This window comes from Phocoena sinus, chromosome 17, assembly GCF_008692025.1.
Source record: "Phocoena sinus isolate mPhoSin1 chromosome 17, mPhoSin1.pri, whole genome shotgun sequence".
In the NCBI taxonomy this organism is placed as follows: Eukaryota; Metazoa; Chordata; class Mammalia; order Artiodactyla; family Phocoenidae; genus Phocoena; species Phocoena sinus.
The window spans coordinates 182,573-204,834 of NC_045779.1; the positions used below are offsets into that span (position 1 = coordinate 182,573).

The window sequence follows — 22,262 nt, forward strand, 5'->3', positions numbered from 1 at the left end:
AGCCTAGTTCAGTATCGCACTGGCCTTTGTCCATGCTGTGAAATCTTGTGTGTGTCATCTTAACCTTTTCACCAGTCTAGTTTTCCACACTCCTTCAGCTCATTTTTACTTTCAAAGGGGTTATAATTTCCACTTGGGACGCTGGTGCCTGAAGGATGGCTGGCATCAACAGGTGTTCCTCAGACTTCTGTCTTGGCCCTCTTCTCGTCCTGTGTCCCCTTCCTGGGTAATCTGGGGTCTCCATGCCACCTCCGCCGGGACTGCTAGGTGGTCTGGTAAGTCTGTCCTGTGGCCTTTCCTGGCCCAGCCTCAGCACCACCTGCACCTAAGCGTCCTGCAGACCCAGCAGACTCAGCGTGCCCCAGCACCTGCCTGCCCGGGCGCATGAACTGCGCAGCCTTACATTGGGCTTTCTTGTACATTTTTTCAATCCATCCAGTCCCTAGATGCTAGTGATTCTACCTTAGAACTGTCTCTCAAGTCAGTCTCTCCATTGATCCCATCAACCACTAGTTCAGGCCCCTGTTCCCTTGGGCCTGAATTACTGTGTCAGTCTCCATCTGGTCTCCCTGCCACTGCCCTTTCCTCATTTTCAGACTATCAGAGTCATCATCCTAAGAGGCAAATCTGATGTCACTTGCCTGCTTTAAAAAATTTCCATTGACTGCCTCTTCTGTCAGAGTGGATATCCATCACCATTAAAGTCTCTGGTGAGCATTCTTGGTCAGGGTCCTCTCACAACCCAACCCCTTGCTGTGCCACCTTGCACCCGTCACAGCGCTACATACCTCCTTCCTGTATCACCTGTGTCTTTCATGACACATACTTGACCACTAGGCCTAGTATACTTTTCTTTGTTTGTAGTTATACTTCTGGTATCCTATTGTACTGTAATTACATAAAGTATAGGTAAATCCTAACTCTGCAAAGTGCTACAAGGAAGTGTAGGGCTGACCTAGCAACCTGAGCCATGCCTGGTGACTCAGGATGTGTTTATGTAGTAAATAAATGGTGTCAGTGGTAAATTTTAAAATTCCACGTGACACCAGAGTGCAGAAATGGTCCCAACTCTGCCGGAAGTGAAGGCCCATGCAGGTCACTTGATCTGTGCCTGTTTCTTTACTGAGAAAATTTGACTTTGTCAACCCTTAGGTGATTTCTACTTTGGGATTCTGTGTTGCTCTTTTACCTGTCCCTGTCCAGCGTTCCCGTGTAAAGTCATTCTCAGAGTGCTTCCCCCTCCGGGTCCCTGAGTGTTTCACTTGTGATTGCACTCTCTGGTCTCTCCCTGCACGCCCTTTGAGAGATGATAACTTTTATGATATCACCTCATTTTCATCCATGAGTTAATCGCTCTTCTTTTCCCTCTCCTCCCTGTTAGTGTTTGTTACAGTGTCCTTGGGAGGAGATAGCACCCAAGACCAAAATACCTGCTTTTCTTTAGTAGTTGTGAATTCACTGTACTCCTCCTGGGACGTGTACTGCTCTGCCTAATTGTAGGTTTTGCCTATTTTGACCTAATTTAAATGGACTTAACTGATGAATTAGAAGTTCTTCACTGGAATACCCTTTATTAATAGTTCTTAGAGAGTGAGAGGGGGTTGAGGGTTGATAGTGGAGGAAGTATCAAGAATAACACAGCAGGACTCCCCTGGAGGTGCAGTGGTTAAGAATCCGCCTGGCAACGCAGGGGTCACGGGTTCAAGCCCCGGTCTAGGAAGATCCCACATGCCACAAAGCAACTAAGCCCGTGCGCCACAACTACTGAGCCCGCGTGCCACAGCTGCTGAAGCCTGCACGCCTAGAACCTGTGCTCCACAGCAAGAGAAGCCACCACAATGAGAAGCCCGCGCATCTCGCAACAAAGAGTAGCCCCTGTTTGCCGCAACTAGAGAAAGCCCGTGCGCAGCAACTAAGACCCAACACAGCCAAAATATAAATAAATAGATAGGTAGATAAATAAATAAATAAATAAAAAAGAATAACATGGCAGTAGGGACACCCTGGATTCTATCAGCACATCAGTAAGTGTATCTACAAGGTTTACAGTGTGTTGGCCTGGCAGTGGGTATGCTCTTCTCTACAGATGCATATGCAATTCTGCCCTTCTTCAGGATTGCTTAGAGGAGGGTGGGTATGAGTTCCAAATTCTAGAGGGCTCTACTAACAACCCCCAATTAGTAATTTGCTATTTTGTAATTGGGTTCTTAAAATTTTTCTCGTCGCATTTATTTACTTTTCAGCTGATGTTAAATTTAGAGAGAGATTTAACAGCCATATGACCTTTTTTAAGGTACTTCGGGGTTTTTTGGGGCTGCGTTGGGTCCTCGTCGCTGCGTGTGGGCTTCCTCTAGTTGCAGTGAGCGGGAGCTACTCTTCATTGTGGTGCACAGGCTTCTCATTGCGGTGGCTTCTTTCATTGCAGAGCACGGGCTCTAGCCGCGGAGGCATCTAGTTGCAGCACGTGGGCTCAGTAGTTGCAGTATGCAGGTTCTAGGGAACGTGGGCTTCAGTAGTTGCGGTTCACAAGCTCTAGAGCGCAGGTTCAGTAGTTGTGGCACACGGGCTTAGTTTCTCCGTGGCATGTGGGATCATCCCGGACCAGGGATCGAACTCATGTCCCCTGCATTGAAAGGCAGATTCTTAACCACTGCGCCACCAGGGAAGTCCCATGTGACCTTTTAGAAGTTGTTTTCAGTGTGATTTTTGGACACCATTTTAATCCTGTTTTCTGAGCCAAAAATATTACCTGCAGTACTATGAAATAAGGTTTTTAAATATGGAAGAGAAGACCTTTCTTTATACTGAGAGTGGAAGGGGTCAGTTTGCACACTAGGTGGTCCCATACACACCACACCTTGGAAAAAAATATTTTTTTCTTTCTCTGTATAGCACAGGGAACTTTATTTATTTGCATTTTTATTGGGGTATAATTGCTTTACAATGGTGTGTTAGTTTCTGCTGTATAGCAAAGTGAATCAGCTATATGTATACATATATCCCCATATCCCCTCCCTCTTGCATCTCCCTCCCACGCTCCCTATCCCACCCCGCTAGGAGGTCACAAAGCACCGAGCTGATCTCCCTGTGCTATGCGGCTGCTTCCCACTAGCTATCTATTTTACATTTACACCTTGGGAAATTTAACGTATTTATAAGCCCCTGTCTCAGCTTGGGCAGCCATAACAAAGTACCACAGACTGGGCGGCTTAAACAGCAGACATTATTGCTTACAGGTCTAGAGGCTGGAATTCTGAGATCAGGGTGCCTGCATGATCTGGTTCTGGTGAGGGCTCTCTTTCTGGCTTGTAGGCAGCTGCCATCTGGCTGTGCGCTCATGCAGAGAGAGAGAGAGAGGAAGAGAGAGAAATCCAGCTCTCTGGTTTCTCTTATAGGGACACTAATTCTATCGAATCAGTGCCCCTGTCCTTACGACCTCATTTAACTTTAGTTTCTTCCTTAGAGGCCCCTTCTTTAACTGTAGGTACACTGGGGGGTTGCGGGGGGGGGGGCTTCAGCATACGAATTTTGAGGGCCGAAAACATTCAGTCTATAACATTCTGCCCTTGGCCTTCCATAATTCATGTCCTCTCACATTCAAAATACATTCATTCTACCCCAACAGCCCCAAAGTCTTACTCATTCCAGCATCAACTGTACAGTCCAAAGTTTCATCTAAATATCATCTAAATCAGATATGGGTGAGACTCGAGGTCTGATTCATCCTGAGGCAAAATTCCACAACAACTGTGAGCCTGTGAAACCCAAGTTATGTGCTTCCAAAGACAATGCTGGGTCAGGTACAGAGTAGACAATCCCGTTCCAAAAAGAAGAAATAGGAAGGAAGAAAGGGGTGATATGTCCCAAGCAAGTCCAAAAACTACCAAGGGAAGTTCTAGTAGATTTTAAGGCTCAAAGACAATGCTCTTTGGTTCCGTGCTCTGGCCTCCAGGTCCACTGGAGGGCAGTGTCGCCCCAGCTCTCTTGGGCCTCACCCAGGGCTCTCTGCAGAGGCGCCACCCCGAGGCAGGGAGGGGCGGCCTCGCCCGCCCAAACCCTAGAGGCAGCCCTACCCTTTGAAACCCAGGAGAACATATCAGCCCTGCCCTGGGCCTGTGGTGAGAGTGCCAGCCCTTATGATCTCTGGATTGCCTTTAGGGTCATCCTTCCCTTTTTTGAACCATTAGCAGAATGGTTCTTTTGCCCTGTTGGAAGTGTAACAGCCTTTCTTCATTTCCTCTGGGTTCTGTCTCCTTCAGTTCAAACTGGCAGTGTTTCTGCTCCTATAATCACATAATCTCTTTATTGAGTGATAGTTTAGCTACACCTTTGGCATCCTCTTCCAAACATGCTCTTTCATTTTTTTGCAATATGGACAGGCTGAGAATTTTACAAATCTTCCTTTTTGCAGAACAATTCCTTCTTCAGTCCATCTGTTTTCTCTTGCATTTTATTGTAAGAAGTCAGGAGGACTCAGGCCGTACCTTTAACGTTTGCTTAGAAATCTCTTATAACTATCTAATCTCACGACTCACATGTTTCATCATCCATACGACACTAAAAAAAATTCAGTCAAGCTCTTTGCCATTTTATAATAAAAATTACTATCTTAGTTTGGGCTGCTGTAATAAAAATACCATAGACTGGTGACTTAAACAACAGACATTTATTTCTAATAGCTCTGGGGGTTGGGAAGTCCAAATCCAAGGTACCAGCTGATTTGGTTCCTGGTGAGAGCCTCTTCCTAGTTTGTAGATGGCTGCCTTCTGCTGTGTCCTCACATGCTAAGAGAGAGATCCTCTCTCTTGTGTCTCTTCTTATAAGGGCACTAACCCCATTCATGAGGGCACCATCTTCTTGGCCTAATGATCTCCAAACGGCCCCACCTCCAAACACAGTCAAATTAGGGATTAGGGTCTCAATATATAGATTTGGGGGGGACATAAACATTCAGTCCATAGCAATCACCTTTCCTCCAGTATCCAATAACTTGTTCCTCGTTTCCATTTGATACCTCACCAGAATTACCTTTAACATCCATATTTCTAGCAAGCACCCCAGACTCCTCCAGCCTCTGCCCATTACCCAGTTACAAAGCTGTTTCCACATTTTCAGGTATTTATTATAGCAGCATCCCACTTCATGGTACCAAAATCTGTCTTATTCGGCTTGGGCTGCCATAACAAATTACCATAGATGCGGGGCTTAAACAACAGACATTTATTTTCTCACAGTTCTAGAGGCTGGAAGTTCAAGATTGAGATGCCACCATGGTCAGTTTCTAGTGAGAGCCCTCTTCCTGGCTTTTAGGTAGCAGCCATCTGGATGTGTGCTCACATGGCTTTTCTTCTGTGCTCAGCAGAGAGATATAGGGAATCTCTTGGTGTCTCTTCTTCTAGGGATACTCACTAATCCTGTCAGGTCAGGGCCCCACCCTGGTGACCTCATTCAGCCTTAATTACTTTCTTGGAGGCTCCATCTCCAAATACAGCCAGACTGTGGTGATAGGGGTTCAACATATGGATTTAGGGGGGACACAAACATTCGGTCCAGAGTACTCCCTCTTCTCTGGTTTTGTATGAACTTTGCTTAGGGATCTATTGCCTTCCTGGAGCCTTTGTATGCTTTTTCCTTACTTGGGTTTCTTAAAAAATGGGGCCTTCTATTGCCCATTCACCCTCTACAGAACAATACAGGCTACCCCTGTAGAACAAGTCATGGTGACATGCCTGATGATAGCACTGTGACACTGTGATCCCAGGTGGCTGGTGTGCTCTGCTAAATTCTGTTTGTTCTCATTGCTAGGGACTCTGATGAACATTACAGTCTCCTGGTTAGTATTATCTAGTCTTTTTTTTTTTTTTAAGAGTTGGGTTTCGGATTTCTGTTTCATGCTTAGAATTATTGTGGCTTTTGGCAGAGAATATTTTAAACTGGGTGAAAAGGCCAAAAAAAAAATGTAGAATCAAGAAGTGAAAGCACAATTGTTTACAGTTCAGTAAGCAGTTGTGGTTAAGAAATGTGTCTGTTCATCATTGCCAGATGACTTAAAATTTTATGGGGAAGCATAAATTTTAAACAAAAAAGTGCTTTTACAGGGTAAAGATGTAAATTTCTTCAGAATTTAGTTTTTAGGTATTATAATCTAGACCTCCTGCTTAGAGCTTTATGAATTTTATTGTGAAATTATCTGTGAAATGAATCTCCTGGCAGCTTACAGCATTTACTCAGAAACTAAAATTTTGATGTACCAGCATTAATAATAATATAATAATGCAGTTAATTAGAGAGTCACTAACTGAATACTCACAGGCACATAATATTGCTGGGTGTTTGGGATCATGGGTAAAATTAAGCATAGTTGTAACCTTTCAAAAGAAAAGATAGTATAATTGTGTACAAATAAGTACAATTCAACTTTCAGTGCATAGTAATAAAAAAAAGCAGTGGTACAATACAGTGAATAGAAAAACCATCATTTGGATTTGATTTTGGACTGTATTGTTTATTTTTCTTTTTGGAGCATCACTTGAATTACAGTTTAATTTGCATCCTTTGGGTAAATATCAAAACCAATTGAGGTGAGGGAGGTAGGTCAAAACCATCTTGGTTGGCAGTGCAATCAAGAACAGAAAAATAGTCCCCAAAATTCTTTACATCAGTTTGTATTATTCAAGTTCATTCAGCTCTTATATATTTTATTGGTATTTATCCAAGTACAGCACAGAGTTCATGATTTAATAGACTAAATTATTCATTTCATGTGTTAAACTCTTGGTACAGTGGTACAGTGATGACATAAAGGAGAATGATCAACCCTGCTGAATGGAAAAGCAGAACTGTGGTTAGAGAATTCACCTGGGAGATGGTGGTGAAATGCTTTCTTAAAGTACGGGTATAGAAACAATTTAAAGATACTTGAGTAGAAGTGTGGAATTCGAGGGTAGAGCAGTGAGAAGTAACTGGTAACAAAGGTGTCTCTAAACAGTGGACGGTTGTCTGGATTACTCAGTGGTTGGCGCCTGAAGGATTCAAGAACAGAGGTGGCTGTCGTTAAATTTACATGTACCAGAGGGCCACTCTGGAGGGCCTTGTGTTAGGGCAGAGTAGTCAGGTACCAGACTGCGGAGGTCAGTTAGGGCCAGGCTGTAATAACTAAGAGGTATCTCAGCCTTAATAGATCCAACACTGATATCATGACACCACTGTTACCCCTGTCCCTTGCCCCTAACACACACACACACACACACACACACACACACACACACACACACACACACACACACACACACAGAGAGAGAGAGAGAGAGAGAGAGAGAGAAACCTGCTCCTCTGTCTGCACAGGAAGCAGGTGTACTTTAAACTCCCCTGATCTCCACCCCTGACCCTTGCTGTGCTGTCTTGCCCTCCTACCCCAGTCTGTGTGTGTGTATGTGTGTGTGTACATGATGGGTGAGGACTGAGGAAAAAAGTAATGGTGGGCACCTGTTGATGATTTGGCCTGAAGAAGAGAAAAAGTACCAGTTTCAGAGAATAGTAGGACATATATTTTAAATCAAGACGCTTTATGGATTAGCCTGTTAGAATATCTATGAAGATAAAGAGAGTAATCATACAGGGAGGATCCCAAATTACTCTGCAGTCATCTTGTGGATAATGAAGTGGAACAGCTTAAAGTTAGTGCAACAATTATATTATGAAAAGTATTTCATGATAAAAAATTACAGATGTTTCTGTCTCTATAGGAGGATGATTTCAGTATTTCTCCCCCCGTACTAACTTGCTTCACCTGGTACTTTCTTTTATAGTTTTTGTTAATTTCTTGTATAGTATTTTTTGTATAAGTATTCATGAATGTTTTCCTCACAATATATATTACTTCATCAGCATAACCCACTGAGGAGGATTGGAATTAACATGCATATAAATGGACCCTAGCCACCTGTGTATTTCAAATAAGTAATTTAAGCCAGGAATCAAAAATATATTTTGTTCTTATATTACTTGCTCGATTCTTTTGTGGCCTCTTGCTCATTTAAAATCAAAGACTTTTTTTTTAGAGTAGTTTGCTGATAAAATAAACCACTCACTCATTCATGCATTCATTCATCAAATGTTAGCCTTTAAGTTAACTATTTGCCATTTTAACTACAGAGTGTTTCATCTGCTCGGCATATGTATGGATAGAAATGACTAGATCCTGTGGTGTATTTCCTCTGTGAATCGTCTGTTCCTGTGTCTTAACCACTTTCGTGCTGTGTTGATATCTGTGCTTTCCATTTGGTCTTCGGGGCACTTCTTCCCTCAGCGTTTGGTTTCTGTCAAATTATACTCTTCCTTTTCAGTGTTGAAATCCTGACTGTGCCCAACCAGTGAGAAGCCTCACTTGAGTCCATTTCTCAACCTGGTGTGCTTTTTCTTTTTCTTTTTTTTTAAACATTTAAACAAGTCCGACGTTTGAGCATAATAAAATAGAGAAAAAAAGCATCCTCAGTTTCCTGTCTTTAACTGCCATTTACCCTCGAGACACTGCAAGTATAGGACTTGTGAGAATACTCAGTTTTGAGCATAAAATCTGCCAGTAATCCTCTCTAACCTTAAGAAAGTCATATGAGCAACTAACTTGTTCAGTTTTCTTATTTGTCAAAAAGGGAGATTAATATCTTCCTTACCTAGTGCATAGGGTTATTGTGGATCAAGTACCATAATAGACTTGAAAATGCCTTGAAAAGTTGATATTGTGACAGTGACTGATGACAGTGGCAGCCATTATTGTATGGGTGACAGACCGGGCCCTGCACTGTAGGCTTTCTGTTCTCTCTCTCTCAATGTTTGCAGTGTTCTTGACTATAGCTGATACTATCTCCATTTAAAAAGGAGGATACTTGTAAGTGTAGATAAGGTATTTGAGGATTTCAGAGGGAAGGAATAGTTGCCTCTGGCTGAGATTCGGGAGACACTTCCTTGACAACATGAAACTTTGGCTGAGTCTCACAGCATTTATGGAAAACTTGCCCCACTGTCACAGAATGGCCTTTTATGTTTCCTCCATCTAACTGCAGAACAGTCTTCTTCGTTTGTAAAACCAGCATCTCTTGTGCTCAGATTGAAAGCTTGCATCGAATGCATAACTTGTCTTGGGTTGTCCCAGGCTCCTTCTCCCTCAGAGGAAGAGGACATTACGCTGCTTACTTTGTGCAGGGAAGGCAGACCACTGGCTTCTCCTCAGGCCTGTGTGGGAGCACATCCTGTGGGAGGGACTTTACGGTGCTTGGTGGAGAAGTGCTGTTCGCAGCCCTGTGTGCATCCAAGATAGCACTCCCAAACCTGTTTAGTCACCAAGCATGCTGTGGTGATGGTCAAATCAGGGTTCATAGTTATTAGATATTGTCAGGAGTTCTCATACAAATCTTCAAAGAAACTGCAGTCAGTAGCAGTGTGACTCATCATAGATATATAGGTATTTCTGCTGTAATACTATTTATGTGTTTCTGTAGTGTCTTGCCTTTTGTAAAATCTGTCAGTGTCTATGTGGACTGTAGGGTTGGGGGCAGACCGCTGAAAACCTATATCGCTTTTTAATCAGCCGCACGTGCCAGTAATTGGTTACCCGAAGGGAGAACGGTGCTGCCCGGGCACCACTGGCTGCTTGAACTCCAGCAGGACAGTGGGTGCTGGAGAGCACGGGCTATGGGGCTCTGGACAGCGGCCGCTGCTGGTGGCCGAGGATAGTGTTGGGGGTAACCCCTGAGCACAGGTAAAAGTTTTAAAAACTCCTAAAGTATGTCCAGAAATTTGCCTGTGGCTAGTGCAGTCCCTACCACTAGGGCTTTTCCCTTTGCTGCCAGTGAGCTGAACTCTACCCACTGCATTGCTGCCCTGCCCAGGAAAAACGGTGTGCTCACCGCAGTGACCCCCACATATCCTGACTTCTTTTCCTGTTCACCAGCTGAGGTGAGCTGCTTTTTATTAAAAAGACACCTGTCGCGGCAGAGCAGGCTGAGTCTTCACTTCCTAGGTAGCACCGTTCTTTCCAGTGTGTTTTACTCTCCATAGTGACCAGCCCAGCTGAGCCAGCACAGCTTAGGCTGTGCTTGGTCACATCCTTCCCCCTTCTGTTTCCTTCTTACCTTGAGAAACAGTCTCACGATAGACACATTCTTAGAAATCATAGTTCCAGATAGTGCTCTGGGGAGATGCCATGACCTTGCTTCATACATGAACGCTTGCTGAAGGCACTCAGAGAGAGCAGGGCGTGGAAAACTTGGGGTCCAGGGGAAAACGACTAGAGAAAAGTGAAAGGGAGAAAGAAATGGAAACGAAATTAAACTATATAACTAAGGTGCTGGTACTGTTTAAATGTTACTTTTTATACTCACTGTTAACCAGTTAGCTAAAGTGGTAATGAGAGTCATATTGGTGTCTGTTATTAGCAAGGCACTGTGCCAGACACTTCGGTTTTATCTCATTTAATTCATTTATTTTTTTAACTAAAAAGCAGACAGTAATAAAAAAAGTGTATTTACTACCTAGAATTAATAACACATATTAATCTTTTATAACAAACAATACGGCAGATAAGTTTGAAATCCCCTGGGTTCCCTTCCTGAGTCACACTCCTCTTTCTCGCATGATTCAGCAGTTACAACGAGTTTTCTGTGTGTCCTGCTAGTCCATATTTATGTACCTGTATGACATATGTGCCTGTAACAATATTTTATTAGTCTTTGTGTTCAAGAAAAATAACATTATGGGTGTTAGGCTGTACATATCTGTTTACTCCTCTTGTATTTGAGATCTCTCCAAGCTGATATGTACAGATCGGGTCCATTCACATAAGCTTCTGTAGAGTGTCTCTTACATGAATCCACCACAGTTTACCCATTGGCTATGGACTGATGCTGGGTTTCCTCCTCTTACAAACAACACTGAGATGTGCAGCCTTGTCTAGATCTCCTGGTGCATGTGACAGAGTTCCTGGGTACATAGCTGGAATTTCCAGGTTATAGGCTATGCACACTCTCAACTTTATCTATCTTATTTAATTCTTAAAAATGTTAATCGAGGCAGGTGGCATGATCCCCAGTTTACACATGAGAAAAATGAGGTGTTTAAATGCTGTGTAACTTGGCCAACTTAATTAATAAGAGACCCAGTGATTGAATCCAGATCGAATTCCACCCATTTAAATTTAGAGCCCTAACTCCCATCAGTCCACAGAAATCCTCAACTTTGAACGTCCACGATCGTTAGAATACTTGCAGCCGGCCAGTCATACTGTGTCATTTCAAAGTAGACAATCAGAGCAGGTAATGAGGTGGAGAGGACCTGGTCATACTCCTTTTGTTGTGATTTTTGAAAGGGTTCAAGTTTTGGAATGAAAACATGCTTTGTGAAGTGGTGGATCTGGGTTTTCCGTATGTGCAAGACTGTTTCTTTATGATAGAAAACTGTTTCTTATGTTGCTTAAAATGTACATATTAAATGCAACATGCAGGATATATTGATTAAAAAAAAGATGTTACCATGAGCATGTTAGAGTCTGTATTTTACTTTTCAAAGTATCAATATATAGACCATTTTCTCCAGGTGAAGAAGGCTATCTGAAAGTGATTCTCTTTTTCATGATAATTTTATTCACACTTGGACCATATGTCTTTTAGACTTCATTTTTGCTTTTGTTCGTTTCTTCACCTTCTAGGTATAAAATCTGGTATATTAACTGTGAAAATTCTAGAGCTTCATGAGGAATGCACCATCCAAGTTGCAATGTGTGAGCAGTTATCGGGGCTTCAGGCTGACAACTCTTCTCAGGGTGGGGCCCCTGGGACTGGCCTGAGGGTTCTGTTCGCCAAGGAGACTGCACGCTGCCTCCGGGGACTTCCACAAGACATCATCCGTATCTACCCTCCCTGGTGAGTGCAGAGAACTGATCCCCACAGTCCTCAACTGTGAGTTTGTCTCAAAAGACCTTTTTATCAGGAGTATTTTTGTCACTTTATTATACAGTAATGCCAGGGGATGGAGCCAGGATTCGACATAGATTTTATGTAACAGAAGCTCTGAACTGTCTGTGATGGCTCGTTTGTATTTCTGGTAGCAAATTTTTGATAATTTGGCGGGGGTGGTGAGGTGGTGAGGGAGAAACAAGCACATCAAGATTCCTGCTTAAGTGGTGTGTTGTTATGAAATCTGGCTGTTTTTGTTTTTATCGTTCTTAGAAATATAATTTTCGTGAGAGTGATTAAGTGACAATAGGATAATACACATTAATTTAATACTTCTTTGCTAATTACTTTAGGGGGATAAAAATCACGAATTAAGACATAATAGGGTTTGATCTTCAGGGGCATAAGTGGTCATTAGTGGATCAGAAATGATTTTTGAGGATACCATGTTTGTTTTCTTCTGCATAGGGTATTAATTTTTACCACCAAAAGAAGAGGGAAGGTTTGAGCAGACTTGTTTTAAGGGCTGTTAATTTTATTGACAGTTTTTAAGTTTCATTCATCTGTTAAATTCTTAGGTTTGAATTCAACTTAAAGATCTTTAAGTTAAACTTCTTCCCCAGAGGAGGGATCTTTTCATTGTGTCCATAGTGCGTGACCATCAGTCTCTAATTAAATTCTTCCACAGACAAGCTGAGGATATCAGAGGGTAACTTGCATTACTTTATTTTATTTAAATTTCTAAAACATTTTTAAATTGGACAATATAATATACAATATAGAATCGTACACAGATTATAAGTATACGTTTCATCAAGTAATCACAAAGTAAATACATTTCTGTCCAGTCCAAGAAATAGAATGAAGTCCATACCTGAGACTGCAACACTCTCCCCTTTCCTTCCTCTTCCTCCTGCTCCGGGTGACCATGATCCTGACTTCTGATGCAGTAGACACCTTTGAATGTGGGTTTTGTGCTTCTCAATATATTGTTACCATAATAACTTGTAAAGCTTATAGCTGTTTCCACTGCTGACAGTTTCTCAGCAGTCACGTCAATACCACCGTCAACATTTTCATGACTGCACATTATAATTTCTTTACTCTTTCCATATTCTCAGCATATAGTATATATCCATTCTTTTGCTAACATAAATAACTCTTTAATAGATATTCATATATATGTATTTACATATTTCAGGTTATTTCTCAGAGTAGATTTTAGGAACTGTTTTAGTGGATTAAAGGATATACCTTTTTTTTTTTTGCTTTTAATTAATTTTTATTGGAGTATAGTTGCTTTACAATGTTGTGTTAGTTTCTACTGCCCAGCAAAATGAATCAGCTATACATATACATATATCCCCTCTTTTTTGGATTTCCTTCCCATTTAGGTCACCACAGTGCAGTAAGTAGAGTTCCCTGTGCTATATAGTATATTCTCATTAGTTGTCTATTTTATACATAGCATCAGTAGTGTATATGGGTCAATCCCAAAAGGGTATACATTTTGTTGTTGCTGTTACTGCTGTGATTTCTTGATACAGTTAAGTAAACTGTAAACCTCATAGTAGAGTACCTGCTGCTGAATACTCAAACTGAATACTTTCTCTTATATTTATTTACTGATGACAGCTTCTCTTTCGCAAATTGTTTTTCTTAACTTTTACTCATATATTCACTGGGGCCCGGGGGATATTCTTATCAATTCATATGTCTGTTTTGTATAGTAAAACTTTTCTATTTATACAATTATGTTACTTATGATAACAGTTTTGTTTTTTCCTTCCTAATGCTTATGCTTCTTTACCTGTTTCATGTCTTATTGCATTGGCTAGAACTTCCAAATCAAAACTTTTTCACTACTGTATTCCTAGTGACTAGAATAATGCTTGGCCTGTGGTAGACATTCAATAACTATATGATTAATGTTGAGTATTAGATAATCATCAAGATGTTGCCAGTCTTGTTATATTCCCTGTTTGAATGAGAGGATGTATCAATGTATTTCATTGATTTGTACATTCGCTAAGAAGCATTTTTTGATGTTTACTTACTGTATAATAAGCCTTGTGCTAAATAATGGGTAAACAGTATTCAAAATGAATGACAAATCATCTCTGCCCTTAAGGGACTCACTTTATGGTGGAAGAGAAAGGTAAAATAAACATGTGATAAAGACTCTAGGAAGTATAATAATAGAGGTCTGTACAAAGGATGTGAGAGCAGTGAAGAGGTAAGCATGACTGATAGGTCGGTAGGGGGGAGAGAGAGAGAGAGAGAGAGAGAGAGAGAGAGAGAGAGAGAGAGAGAGAGAGTGAGAGAGAGAGTGAGTGAGAGAGAGTGTGTGTGTGTGTGTGTGTGTGTGTGTACTGGGGAGAGGGCAGATTGAGGTAGCTTCCTGGAGTTGCTGATTATCTAAGTTATGAAGGCTAAGTTGGAAAGAACCAAAGAAGGGGCTGTGAGGGCATTTGCAATAGAGGAGGCTGAATTAGCAAAGAACAAGAGGCCAGAGTGGCATGGTGTATACAGGAATATACATAGTTCATATGGATGAAGGGGAATTCTGCAGCAGGAGTGGCAGCAAGTGAGGATGGAGAACACGTGTACAATGTTAAAGAGCTGGTGTGTTAAATCCTCCCTGCTGTCTAGGAAAGGAAGGATGTGATCTTACTCACAGTTTGAAATTTGTGCAGGATAACTTAGAAGGAGGCCAGAGTAAAGGCATCCAGGAGACTTTGGGAGTAGCTCAGGTGTGCGGGAAGATGATAACTTGGACTAGGATGGTAAACAGTAGATTCAGTACGTATCTCAGAGTTGGCAGCAACAGGATGTGCTGATGGATTTGATGTGGTTTGTGAAGGAGAGACAAGAAACAAGATTCCTCTGAATTTCTGGCTTGAGGAAACAAGTGAGTTAGGGCACCATGTAGTAAAATGGGGAGACTTGGGGCAGATTTTGATGGCACAGTCAGCAGTACCTTCTTGACACCAGCAATACCTAAAGCCGTAAGTAAACACAAGAGAGACTGTGATGCCCAAAGAGAAACTGTCAGCTGGTCTGGTTTTCAGTGTAAGCCATGTGTGGTAACTGCCGAGGTAGAGCCCTCAGGCTTGTTCACAGCTGCTTTTGTTCCTGCTCCATCTTTGCCACCTGGGATTCTGTGAGATGAAGAAATTGCTAGGAGTAAAGCAATGCTGAAGGTGGAAGGTTTGTTTATAGGGTGAGATTATCTTCCTGTTATGACAGCCAGTCTTTTCCCACCAAAATTACAGTGTCTTCAGAGGAAATAAATAGAAAAGAAAACTACTGCACTGTGAAAATGAAAAAATGAGCACCATGACAGTAATCTGGATAATCTGAAAAACTAGAGGGAAGAAGAGAAGGAAATCTGTCACTCATGCTTACATGAGAAAGAAGGAGAAGCAGGTGTCAGCTCTTGCTCCATGGGGCACTTTCCCATAGGGTCTTCATAGGAATATGACCAGAAGGCCTTGTGCTTAAATAACATCGGGAAAGGCTGGTTAAATGCGTACTAGTTACTGTATTACAGGAGTGCTCAGAGTATCTAATAATGAAAATGTGCATTATGATTCACAGTAGAGGGAAGCAGAAGAAGAGGGGAGCATACAAACAAGTGACCACTGTCTTCCTAGTCTAAGAAAGTGGATCAGGAGGGCAACTAAGGAGAGTGGTGTCTCAGAACAGAGAGCAGGGAGTTCCAGGAACCCACACCTCCACCTAAACAGCTGCTGCACGGGCAGGAACCATGTGAAGTGTGACTTTAGAATTCTATAGAGTTGAACATCTGTGGTCGAGGGAAGATTTTGTGAAAGAATACAGGGAGGGGGGAAGGGGAAGCTGGGACGAAGTGAGAGAGTGGCACGGACATATGCACACTACCAAACGAAAAATAGCTAGCTAGTGGGAAGCGGCCGCATAGCACAGGGAGACCAGCTCGGTGCTTTGTGACCACCTAGAGGGGTGGGATAGGGAGGGTGGGAGGGAGACGCAAGAGGGAGGAGATATGGGGATAGATGTATACGTATAGCTGATTCACTTTGTTATACAGCAGCAACTAACACACCATTGTGAAGCAATTATACTCCAATAAAGATGTTAAAAAAAAATGGGGAATTTCAGCTGCTGGTAGCAGCGACTGTCCCACATCACCCATCTCCACAGTCCTGGTGCAGAATGCTAGAGCCAGGGTGGGCAGTATATCAGGGTTTGTACTGATTGCTGAATGAAGCTTTGATCACTGAGGCACTGGCACAGAGGCTCGTGGACATTTTTCCAGCCCCTTCACAGGCTGACGTGGTTTCCAGGAGAGTTAAAGAGACAGTACATGTCTACCTCCCTGCTGTTTGGAACCAGACATTTAAGTGAATCTTTGTCAGGTCTAGCTGATGACAGAGACAATGAAACAAAAATACCACTTTGCTACACAAGACAAGGAGCACACAACTTACAAAATAGTATGGAAAATTCATAAATGGATGAATCCAGCTCTCAGTAAGTTAAGCTTCAGCAGCCCCTGTGGAATGGAAGAATTAAATTCCCCGAGTTACGCCAGAATAATACTGAAATGTCCAATTTTCAACAAAAATTACATATACAAAGAAACAGGGAAGAATTGGTGCATTCACAGGAAAAAAAATTGACATCACGGAGGAAGCCCAGACATTGGAATTATTAGTCAGGTATGTGAAATCAACTGTCTTAAATATTTCCAGTGAGTTAAAGGTTTACTATATATTAAAAACTAAAGGAAATCAGGAAAGTAATATGTGAGCAAAATGAAAATATAAGTAAAGATAGAAAAATTATAAAAAGCAAAGAGAAATTCTGGAGCTGAAGAGTATTGGGTTGGCCAAAAAGTTTGTTCAGTTTTTTACATAAGATGGCTCTAGTAGCACTTGTCTTTTAACTTCATTCGAAACAATTTTGTTAGACTGTATGGTGATAGCTGTCATATCGGTGCATTTTAAAAAAACCTTACCAAAATGGGTGAGTTTTTGTGTAGCCAATTTAATATTGAAGATGGAGAAAAAAAGCAACATTTTTGGCATATTATGCTTTATCATCTCAAGAAAGGTAAAAACGCAAAAAAAGATTTGTGCAGTGTATGGAGAAGGTGCTGTGACTGATTGAACATGTCAAAGGTGGTTTGCGAAGTTTTGTGTTGGAGATTTCTCTCTGGATGATGCTCCATGGTTGAGTAGACCAGTTGAAGTTGACAGTGATCAAATCAAGACATCAGTTGAGAACAATCAAAGTTATACCACGCGGGAGACAGCCAACATACTCAAAATATCCAAATCAAGTGTTGAAAATCATTTGTACCAGCTTGGTTATGTTAGTCACTTTGATGTTTGGGTTCCACATAAGTTAAACGAAATAAAACATGCTTGACTGTGTTTCCACATGTGATTCTCTACTGAAACGTAAGGAAAACGTTCCATCTTTAAAACAAATAGTGACAGGCAAAGAAAAGTGGATACTGTACAGTAATGTGGAACGGAAGAGATAGTGGGCCAAGTGAAATGAACCACCACCAGCCATGCCAAAGCCTGGTCTTCATCCAAAGAAGGTGGTTTTGCGTATATGGTGGGATTGGAAGGGAGTCCTCTATTATGAGCTCCTTCCGGAAAACCAAACAATTAATTCCAACGAGTACTGCTCCCAGTGAGACCAACTGAAAGCAGCACTCGACAAAAAGTGTCTGGAATTAGTCAACAGAAAATGCACAATCTTCCATCAGGATAACGCAAAACCTCATGTTTCTTTGATGACCAGGCAAAAACTGTTACAGCTTGGCTGGGAAGTTCTGATTCATCCACTGTATCCCCCAGACATTGCACCTTCAGATTTCCATTTATTTTAGTCTTCACAAAATTCTCTTAATGGAAGAAGTTTCGATTCCCTGGAAGACTGTAAAAGGCGCCTGGAACAGTTCTTTGCTCAAAAAGATAAAAAGTTTTGCAAGGATGGAATTTGAAGTTGCCTAAAAAACGGCAGAAGGTAGTGGAACAAAAGGTTAATACATTGTTAAATAAAGTTCTTGGTGAAAATGAAAAAATGTATCTTTTATTTTTACTTAAAAACCAAAGGAACTTTTTGGCCAACCCAAATACAATAACTTAAATTTTAAAACTCACTAGAGAGGTTCTACAACAGATTTAAACAAGTGAAACAAAAGATAAGTGAACTTGAAGATAAGACAATTGAACTTATATAGTCTAAGGAACAGAAAGAAAAATGAAAAGACCCTGAGAGACCTGTGGGATATGTCTTATCAAATAGAGAAACATGTGCATTATAGGAGTACTAGAAGAAGAGAGGAAACATCAGAAAAAGTATTTGAAGAAATAATGGGTGAACCCCCCGCCCCGGCCCAGATCTGATGAAAGACATACATATCCAGGGAGGTAAGTGATCTCCAAACACAATAAAATCAAAGAGATCGACACCAAGACATATTGTAGTGAAATTGTCAAAATCTAAAGACAAAAACTTTTGAAAGCAGAAATATGAAAGAAACTTGTCATGTACAAGGGATCCTCAATAATATTAAGAGCTGATATCTCATTGAAAGCTGTGGGGTCATGGATGCGACTAGAGATTATCATACTAAGTAAGGTTAAGTCAGAGAAAGACATACCATATGATATCACTTACATGTGGAATCTAGAATACAGCACAAATGAACCTATTTACAAAACAAGCAAACTCACAGACATAGAGAACAGACTTGTGGTTACCAAGGGGGAGGCCGGGTGGGGGAGGGGTGGACTGGGAGTTTGGGGTTAGTAGGTGCAAACTGTTACATACAGAATGGATAAACAGGGTCGTACTTTTTAGCACAGGGAACTGTATTCAATATCCTGTGATAAACTATAATGGAACACACGGTAGGAGGGGCCATGACCCTGGCCCCTTTGTCCTCCTGTGCCTCCTGCTGTTGAGTCACTCAAGGCTTGATTGCCTCAGACTGGTGTGGCTGGGAGAGAGAGTCTTACAGTTCTAGACATATAGAAGCCAAGGAGTCAAAACTAGGGGCCAGAAAACTGGTACTAGACACAGTTGTGATCCTTTATTAGGAAAGATTTGCTCTACTGGACAACGGTAGAAATTTGAATATGGACAACATTTTAGATTATAGTATTGTAGCAATGTCTAATTTCCTTAATGTATTCATTGTTCTGTGGTTTTCCAAAGGAATGACCTTGTTCTTAGGAATGAATACATCCAGTGGTATTTGAAATTAAACGACCATTCAACAAGCTGATTTGAAAGTTTATGTAGAGAGGCAAAAGACCCAGAATAGCCAACACAGTATTGAAGGAGGAGAACAAGGTTGGAGGACTGACACTGCCTGACATCAAGACTTACTTGAAGAACAAAACCTACAGTAATCAAGACAGTGTGGTATTGCTGAAAGAGTAGACAGATACATCAATGGAATGGAATAAAGAGCCCGGAAATAGACCCACAGATATATAGTCTAGCGATCTTTGACAGAGGAGAAAAGACAATACAGTGGAGCAAAGATAATCTCATCAACAAATGGTACTGGAACAACTGGAGATACATATGCAAAGAAAAATAAATGTAGACACGTGGTTTACATCCTTCATGAATGTTAACTAACAATGGAATATAGACTTAGGTAAAATGTACACACCTCCTAGAAGATGACATAGGAGAAAACGTTGATGACCTTGATGTGGCAGTGACTTTTTAGATGCAACATCAGAGGTACGATCCATGAAAGAAAAAATGGATAAACTGGACATAAAATTAAAAACTTTTGCTCTGTGAGAAACAATATCAAGAGAATAAGACGATAGGCCACAGATTGGGAGAGAATATTTGCAAGTGACACATCTGATAAAGGACTGTTATCTAAAATTCCAAAGAACTCTTAAAACTCAACAATAAAAAAAAAAAACAACCTAACTTAAAAATGGGCCAAAGAACTTAAAAGACACCTCACCAGAGAAAATATATACACAGCTGGCAAATAAATACATGAAAAGATGCTCTACATCATGTCGTCAGGGAAATGCAGATTCAAACAGCAGTGAGACACCACGACACACCTGTTAGACTGGCCAAAGCCAACACACTGACAGCACCAGACGCTGGTGGGGATGCAGAATGGTGCAGAGCCCCTGTGGCCAGTTTGGCAGTTTCTTACAAAATTAAACATAGCTTGGGCTTCCCTGTTGGCGCAGTGGTTAAGAATCCGCCTGCCAATGCAGGGGACACGGGTTCGAGCCCTGGTCCGGGAAGATGCCACATGCCGCGGAGCAACTAACCCCTGTGCCACGACTACTGAGCCTGTGCGCCACAACTACTGAAGCCCGCGAGCCACGACTGCTGAAGCCCGTGCGCCTAGAGCCCATGCTCTGCAACAAGAGAAGCCACTGCAGTGAGAAGCCCGTGCACCGCAACGAAGAGTAGCTCGCCGCAACAAAGAGTAGCTCGCCGCAACTAGAGAAAGCCCGCACGCAGCAACAAAGACCCAACACAGCCATAAATAAATAAACAAACAAACAAATAAATACACCAATAAATAAATAAAATCTATTTTTTAAAAAAACTTCTTTAAAAAAAAATTAAACATAGTCTTACCATACAGTCCAGCAGTCATGCTCCATAGTATTGATATTTACCCAAAGGAGTTGAAAACTTATGTCCACGTGAACACCTGCACACGGATGTTCATAGCAGCTTTATTCATAATTACCAAAACTTGGAAACAACCAAGACTTCCTTCAGTAGGTGAATGGATACATAAACTCTGGCTCATCGAGAAAATAGAATATTACTTGACACTAAAAGAATATGAACTATCAAGCCATGAACCTTATTGAGGAGGAACCTTAAATGCATATTACTAGTGAAAGAAGCCAATTTAAAAAGGCTACAGACTGTATAATTCCAATTCTGTGATGTTCTGGAAAAGGCAGAAACTGTGGAGGCAGTAAAAAACTCATTGGTTGCCAGGTGTTATGGGAGAAGAGGAGGAGCACGGAAAATTTTTTAGGGCAGTAAAATACACTATGTGGTGCTGTAATGATGGGTACATGTCATTCTTATACCTTTGTCTGAATCCATAGGATATGCAACACCAAGAGTGAACCATACTGTAAGGATGATTATGATGTGTCAGTGTAGGTTGTAGCAAATGTACCACTTTTGCTGTAGCAAAAGTACCACTCTGTTGTAGCAGATGTACCACTCTGTTGGGGGCATGCTGATAATGGGGAAGCTATGCATGTGTAGGGCAGTGGGTATATGGAATGTCTCCGAGCTTTTCCTTCAGTTTTGCTATGACCTAAAAGTGATCTAAAAAATTAAGTCTTAATAAAAAAAATTTTTTAATGACCATTATGTCTGTAGTTTACTCTCTCTGTGGTCGAGCAAAATAATTGTAATAGTAACTAAACAACTACAATGGTAGTAATGTGTATGTGCACATGTATTTGGAAAGGGTGACAAAGCAGCTCTGGTGAAAGAAAGGTTCACTGTCCACAAATCTAGGTCAGGAATGCAAGGTGTCTTGCGTATTTTCTGTAAGTCTGAAAATATTTCAAAGGAAAATATTGAGGCAGAGAGGCTATCATAGAAAGCCACAAAACCTAGTTCCAGAGAGCAAAGAAACGTAACTTAAATGGAAGTGTGGGAGGACTGGGGGTAGCTGCTCAGAGCAGTTTTCTTTGCTGTTTGTCTTGGTGTTCCAGAAGGGCACAGGGCATGGGCTTACAGAGATTTAAAGTAATTTCATATCAGGGTCTCCTGAGCATGCAACCACCTGCAGAGACATGGAAGTGCAAACTAGGCCACAGAAGGCCAGGCAGCATGGGAGGGGGCAAGGCCTCTACCTTTAACCACTGTGACGCCACTCCTGGTTAGTTCCAAGGATTCTTCAAGCCAGAAGCCTTTTGCTCCCTAACCTGGAACACAAAGTAACTACACCCCTGTGCATCAGAGTTGTCCCCTCCCCATGCCACACGTGCAGAAACAGGACATGATGTGTTACAAGTGGCCCATGCTGCCCACGCTGCTACTTGTATTCCTCCCAAGCTATAAAATCAACATCTTGCAAAACAGATGGGCTTCTCACCAAGGCTCTTTCCTCTATAGAGGGGTTGGGTTTTGAAAATCTCAGCTCTTTCATCTCTGAGAAACGGGTCAGCCACAGTGCATTTTAGCCCTAATGAATTCACCTCTTGCACCTGATGAGTGGGGGGGCAGTGGTTAGTATGGAGCCCCAAATCATAAGTGACAAGTGCCCGAGTCCTC

At 41.7% G+C, this 22,262-nt stretch overlaps 1 protein-coding gene across 10 annotated transcripts in view; it reads left to right on the forward strand.

Annotated features, from left to right (window-relative positions):
• SPIDR (scaffold protein involved in DNA repair) overlaps positions 1 to 22,262 on the forward strand; it is a 344,503-nt gene that overhangs the window by 151,559 nt on the left and 170,682 nt on the right. For all 10 annotated transcript variants that reach the window (XM_032609379.1, XM_032609381.1, XM_032609382.1 and 7 more), the window contains one exon: positions 11,702 to 11,915. In XM_032609379.1, coding sequence (XP_032465270.1) covers positions 11,702 to 11,915 — 214 coding nt within the window. The remainder of the gene's footprint in view (positions 1 to 11,701; positions 11,916 to 22,262) is intronic.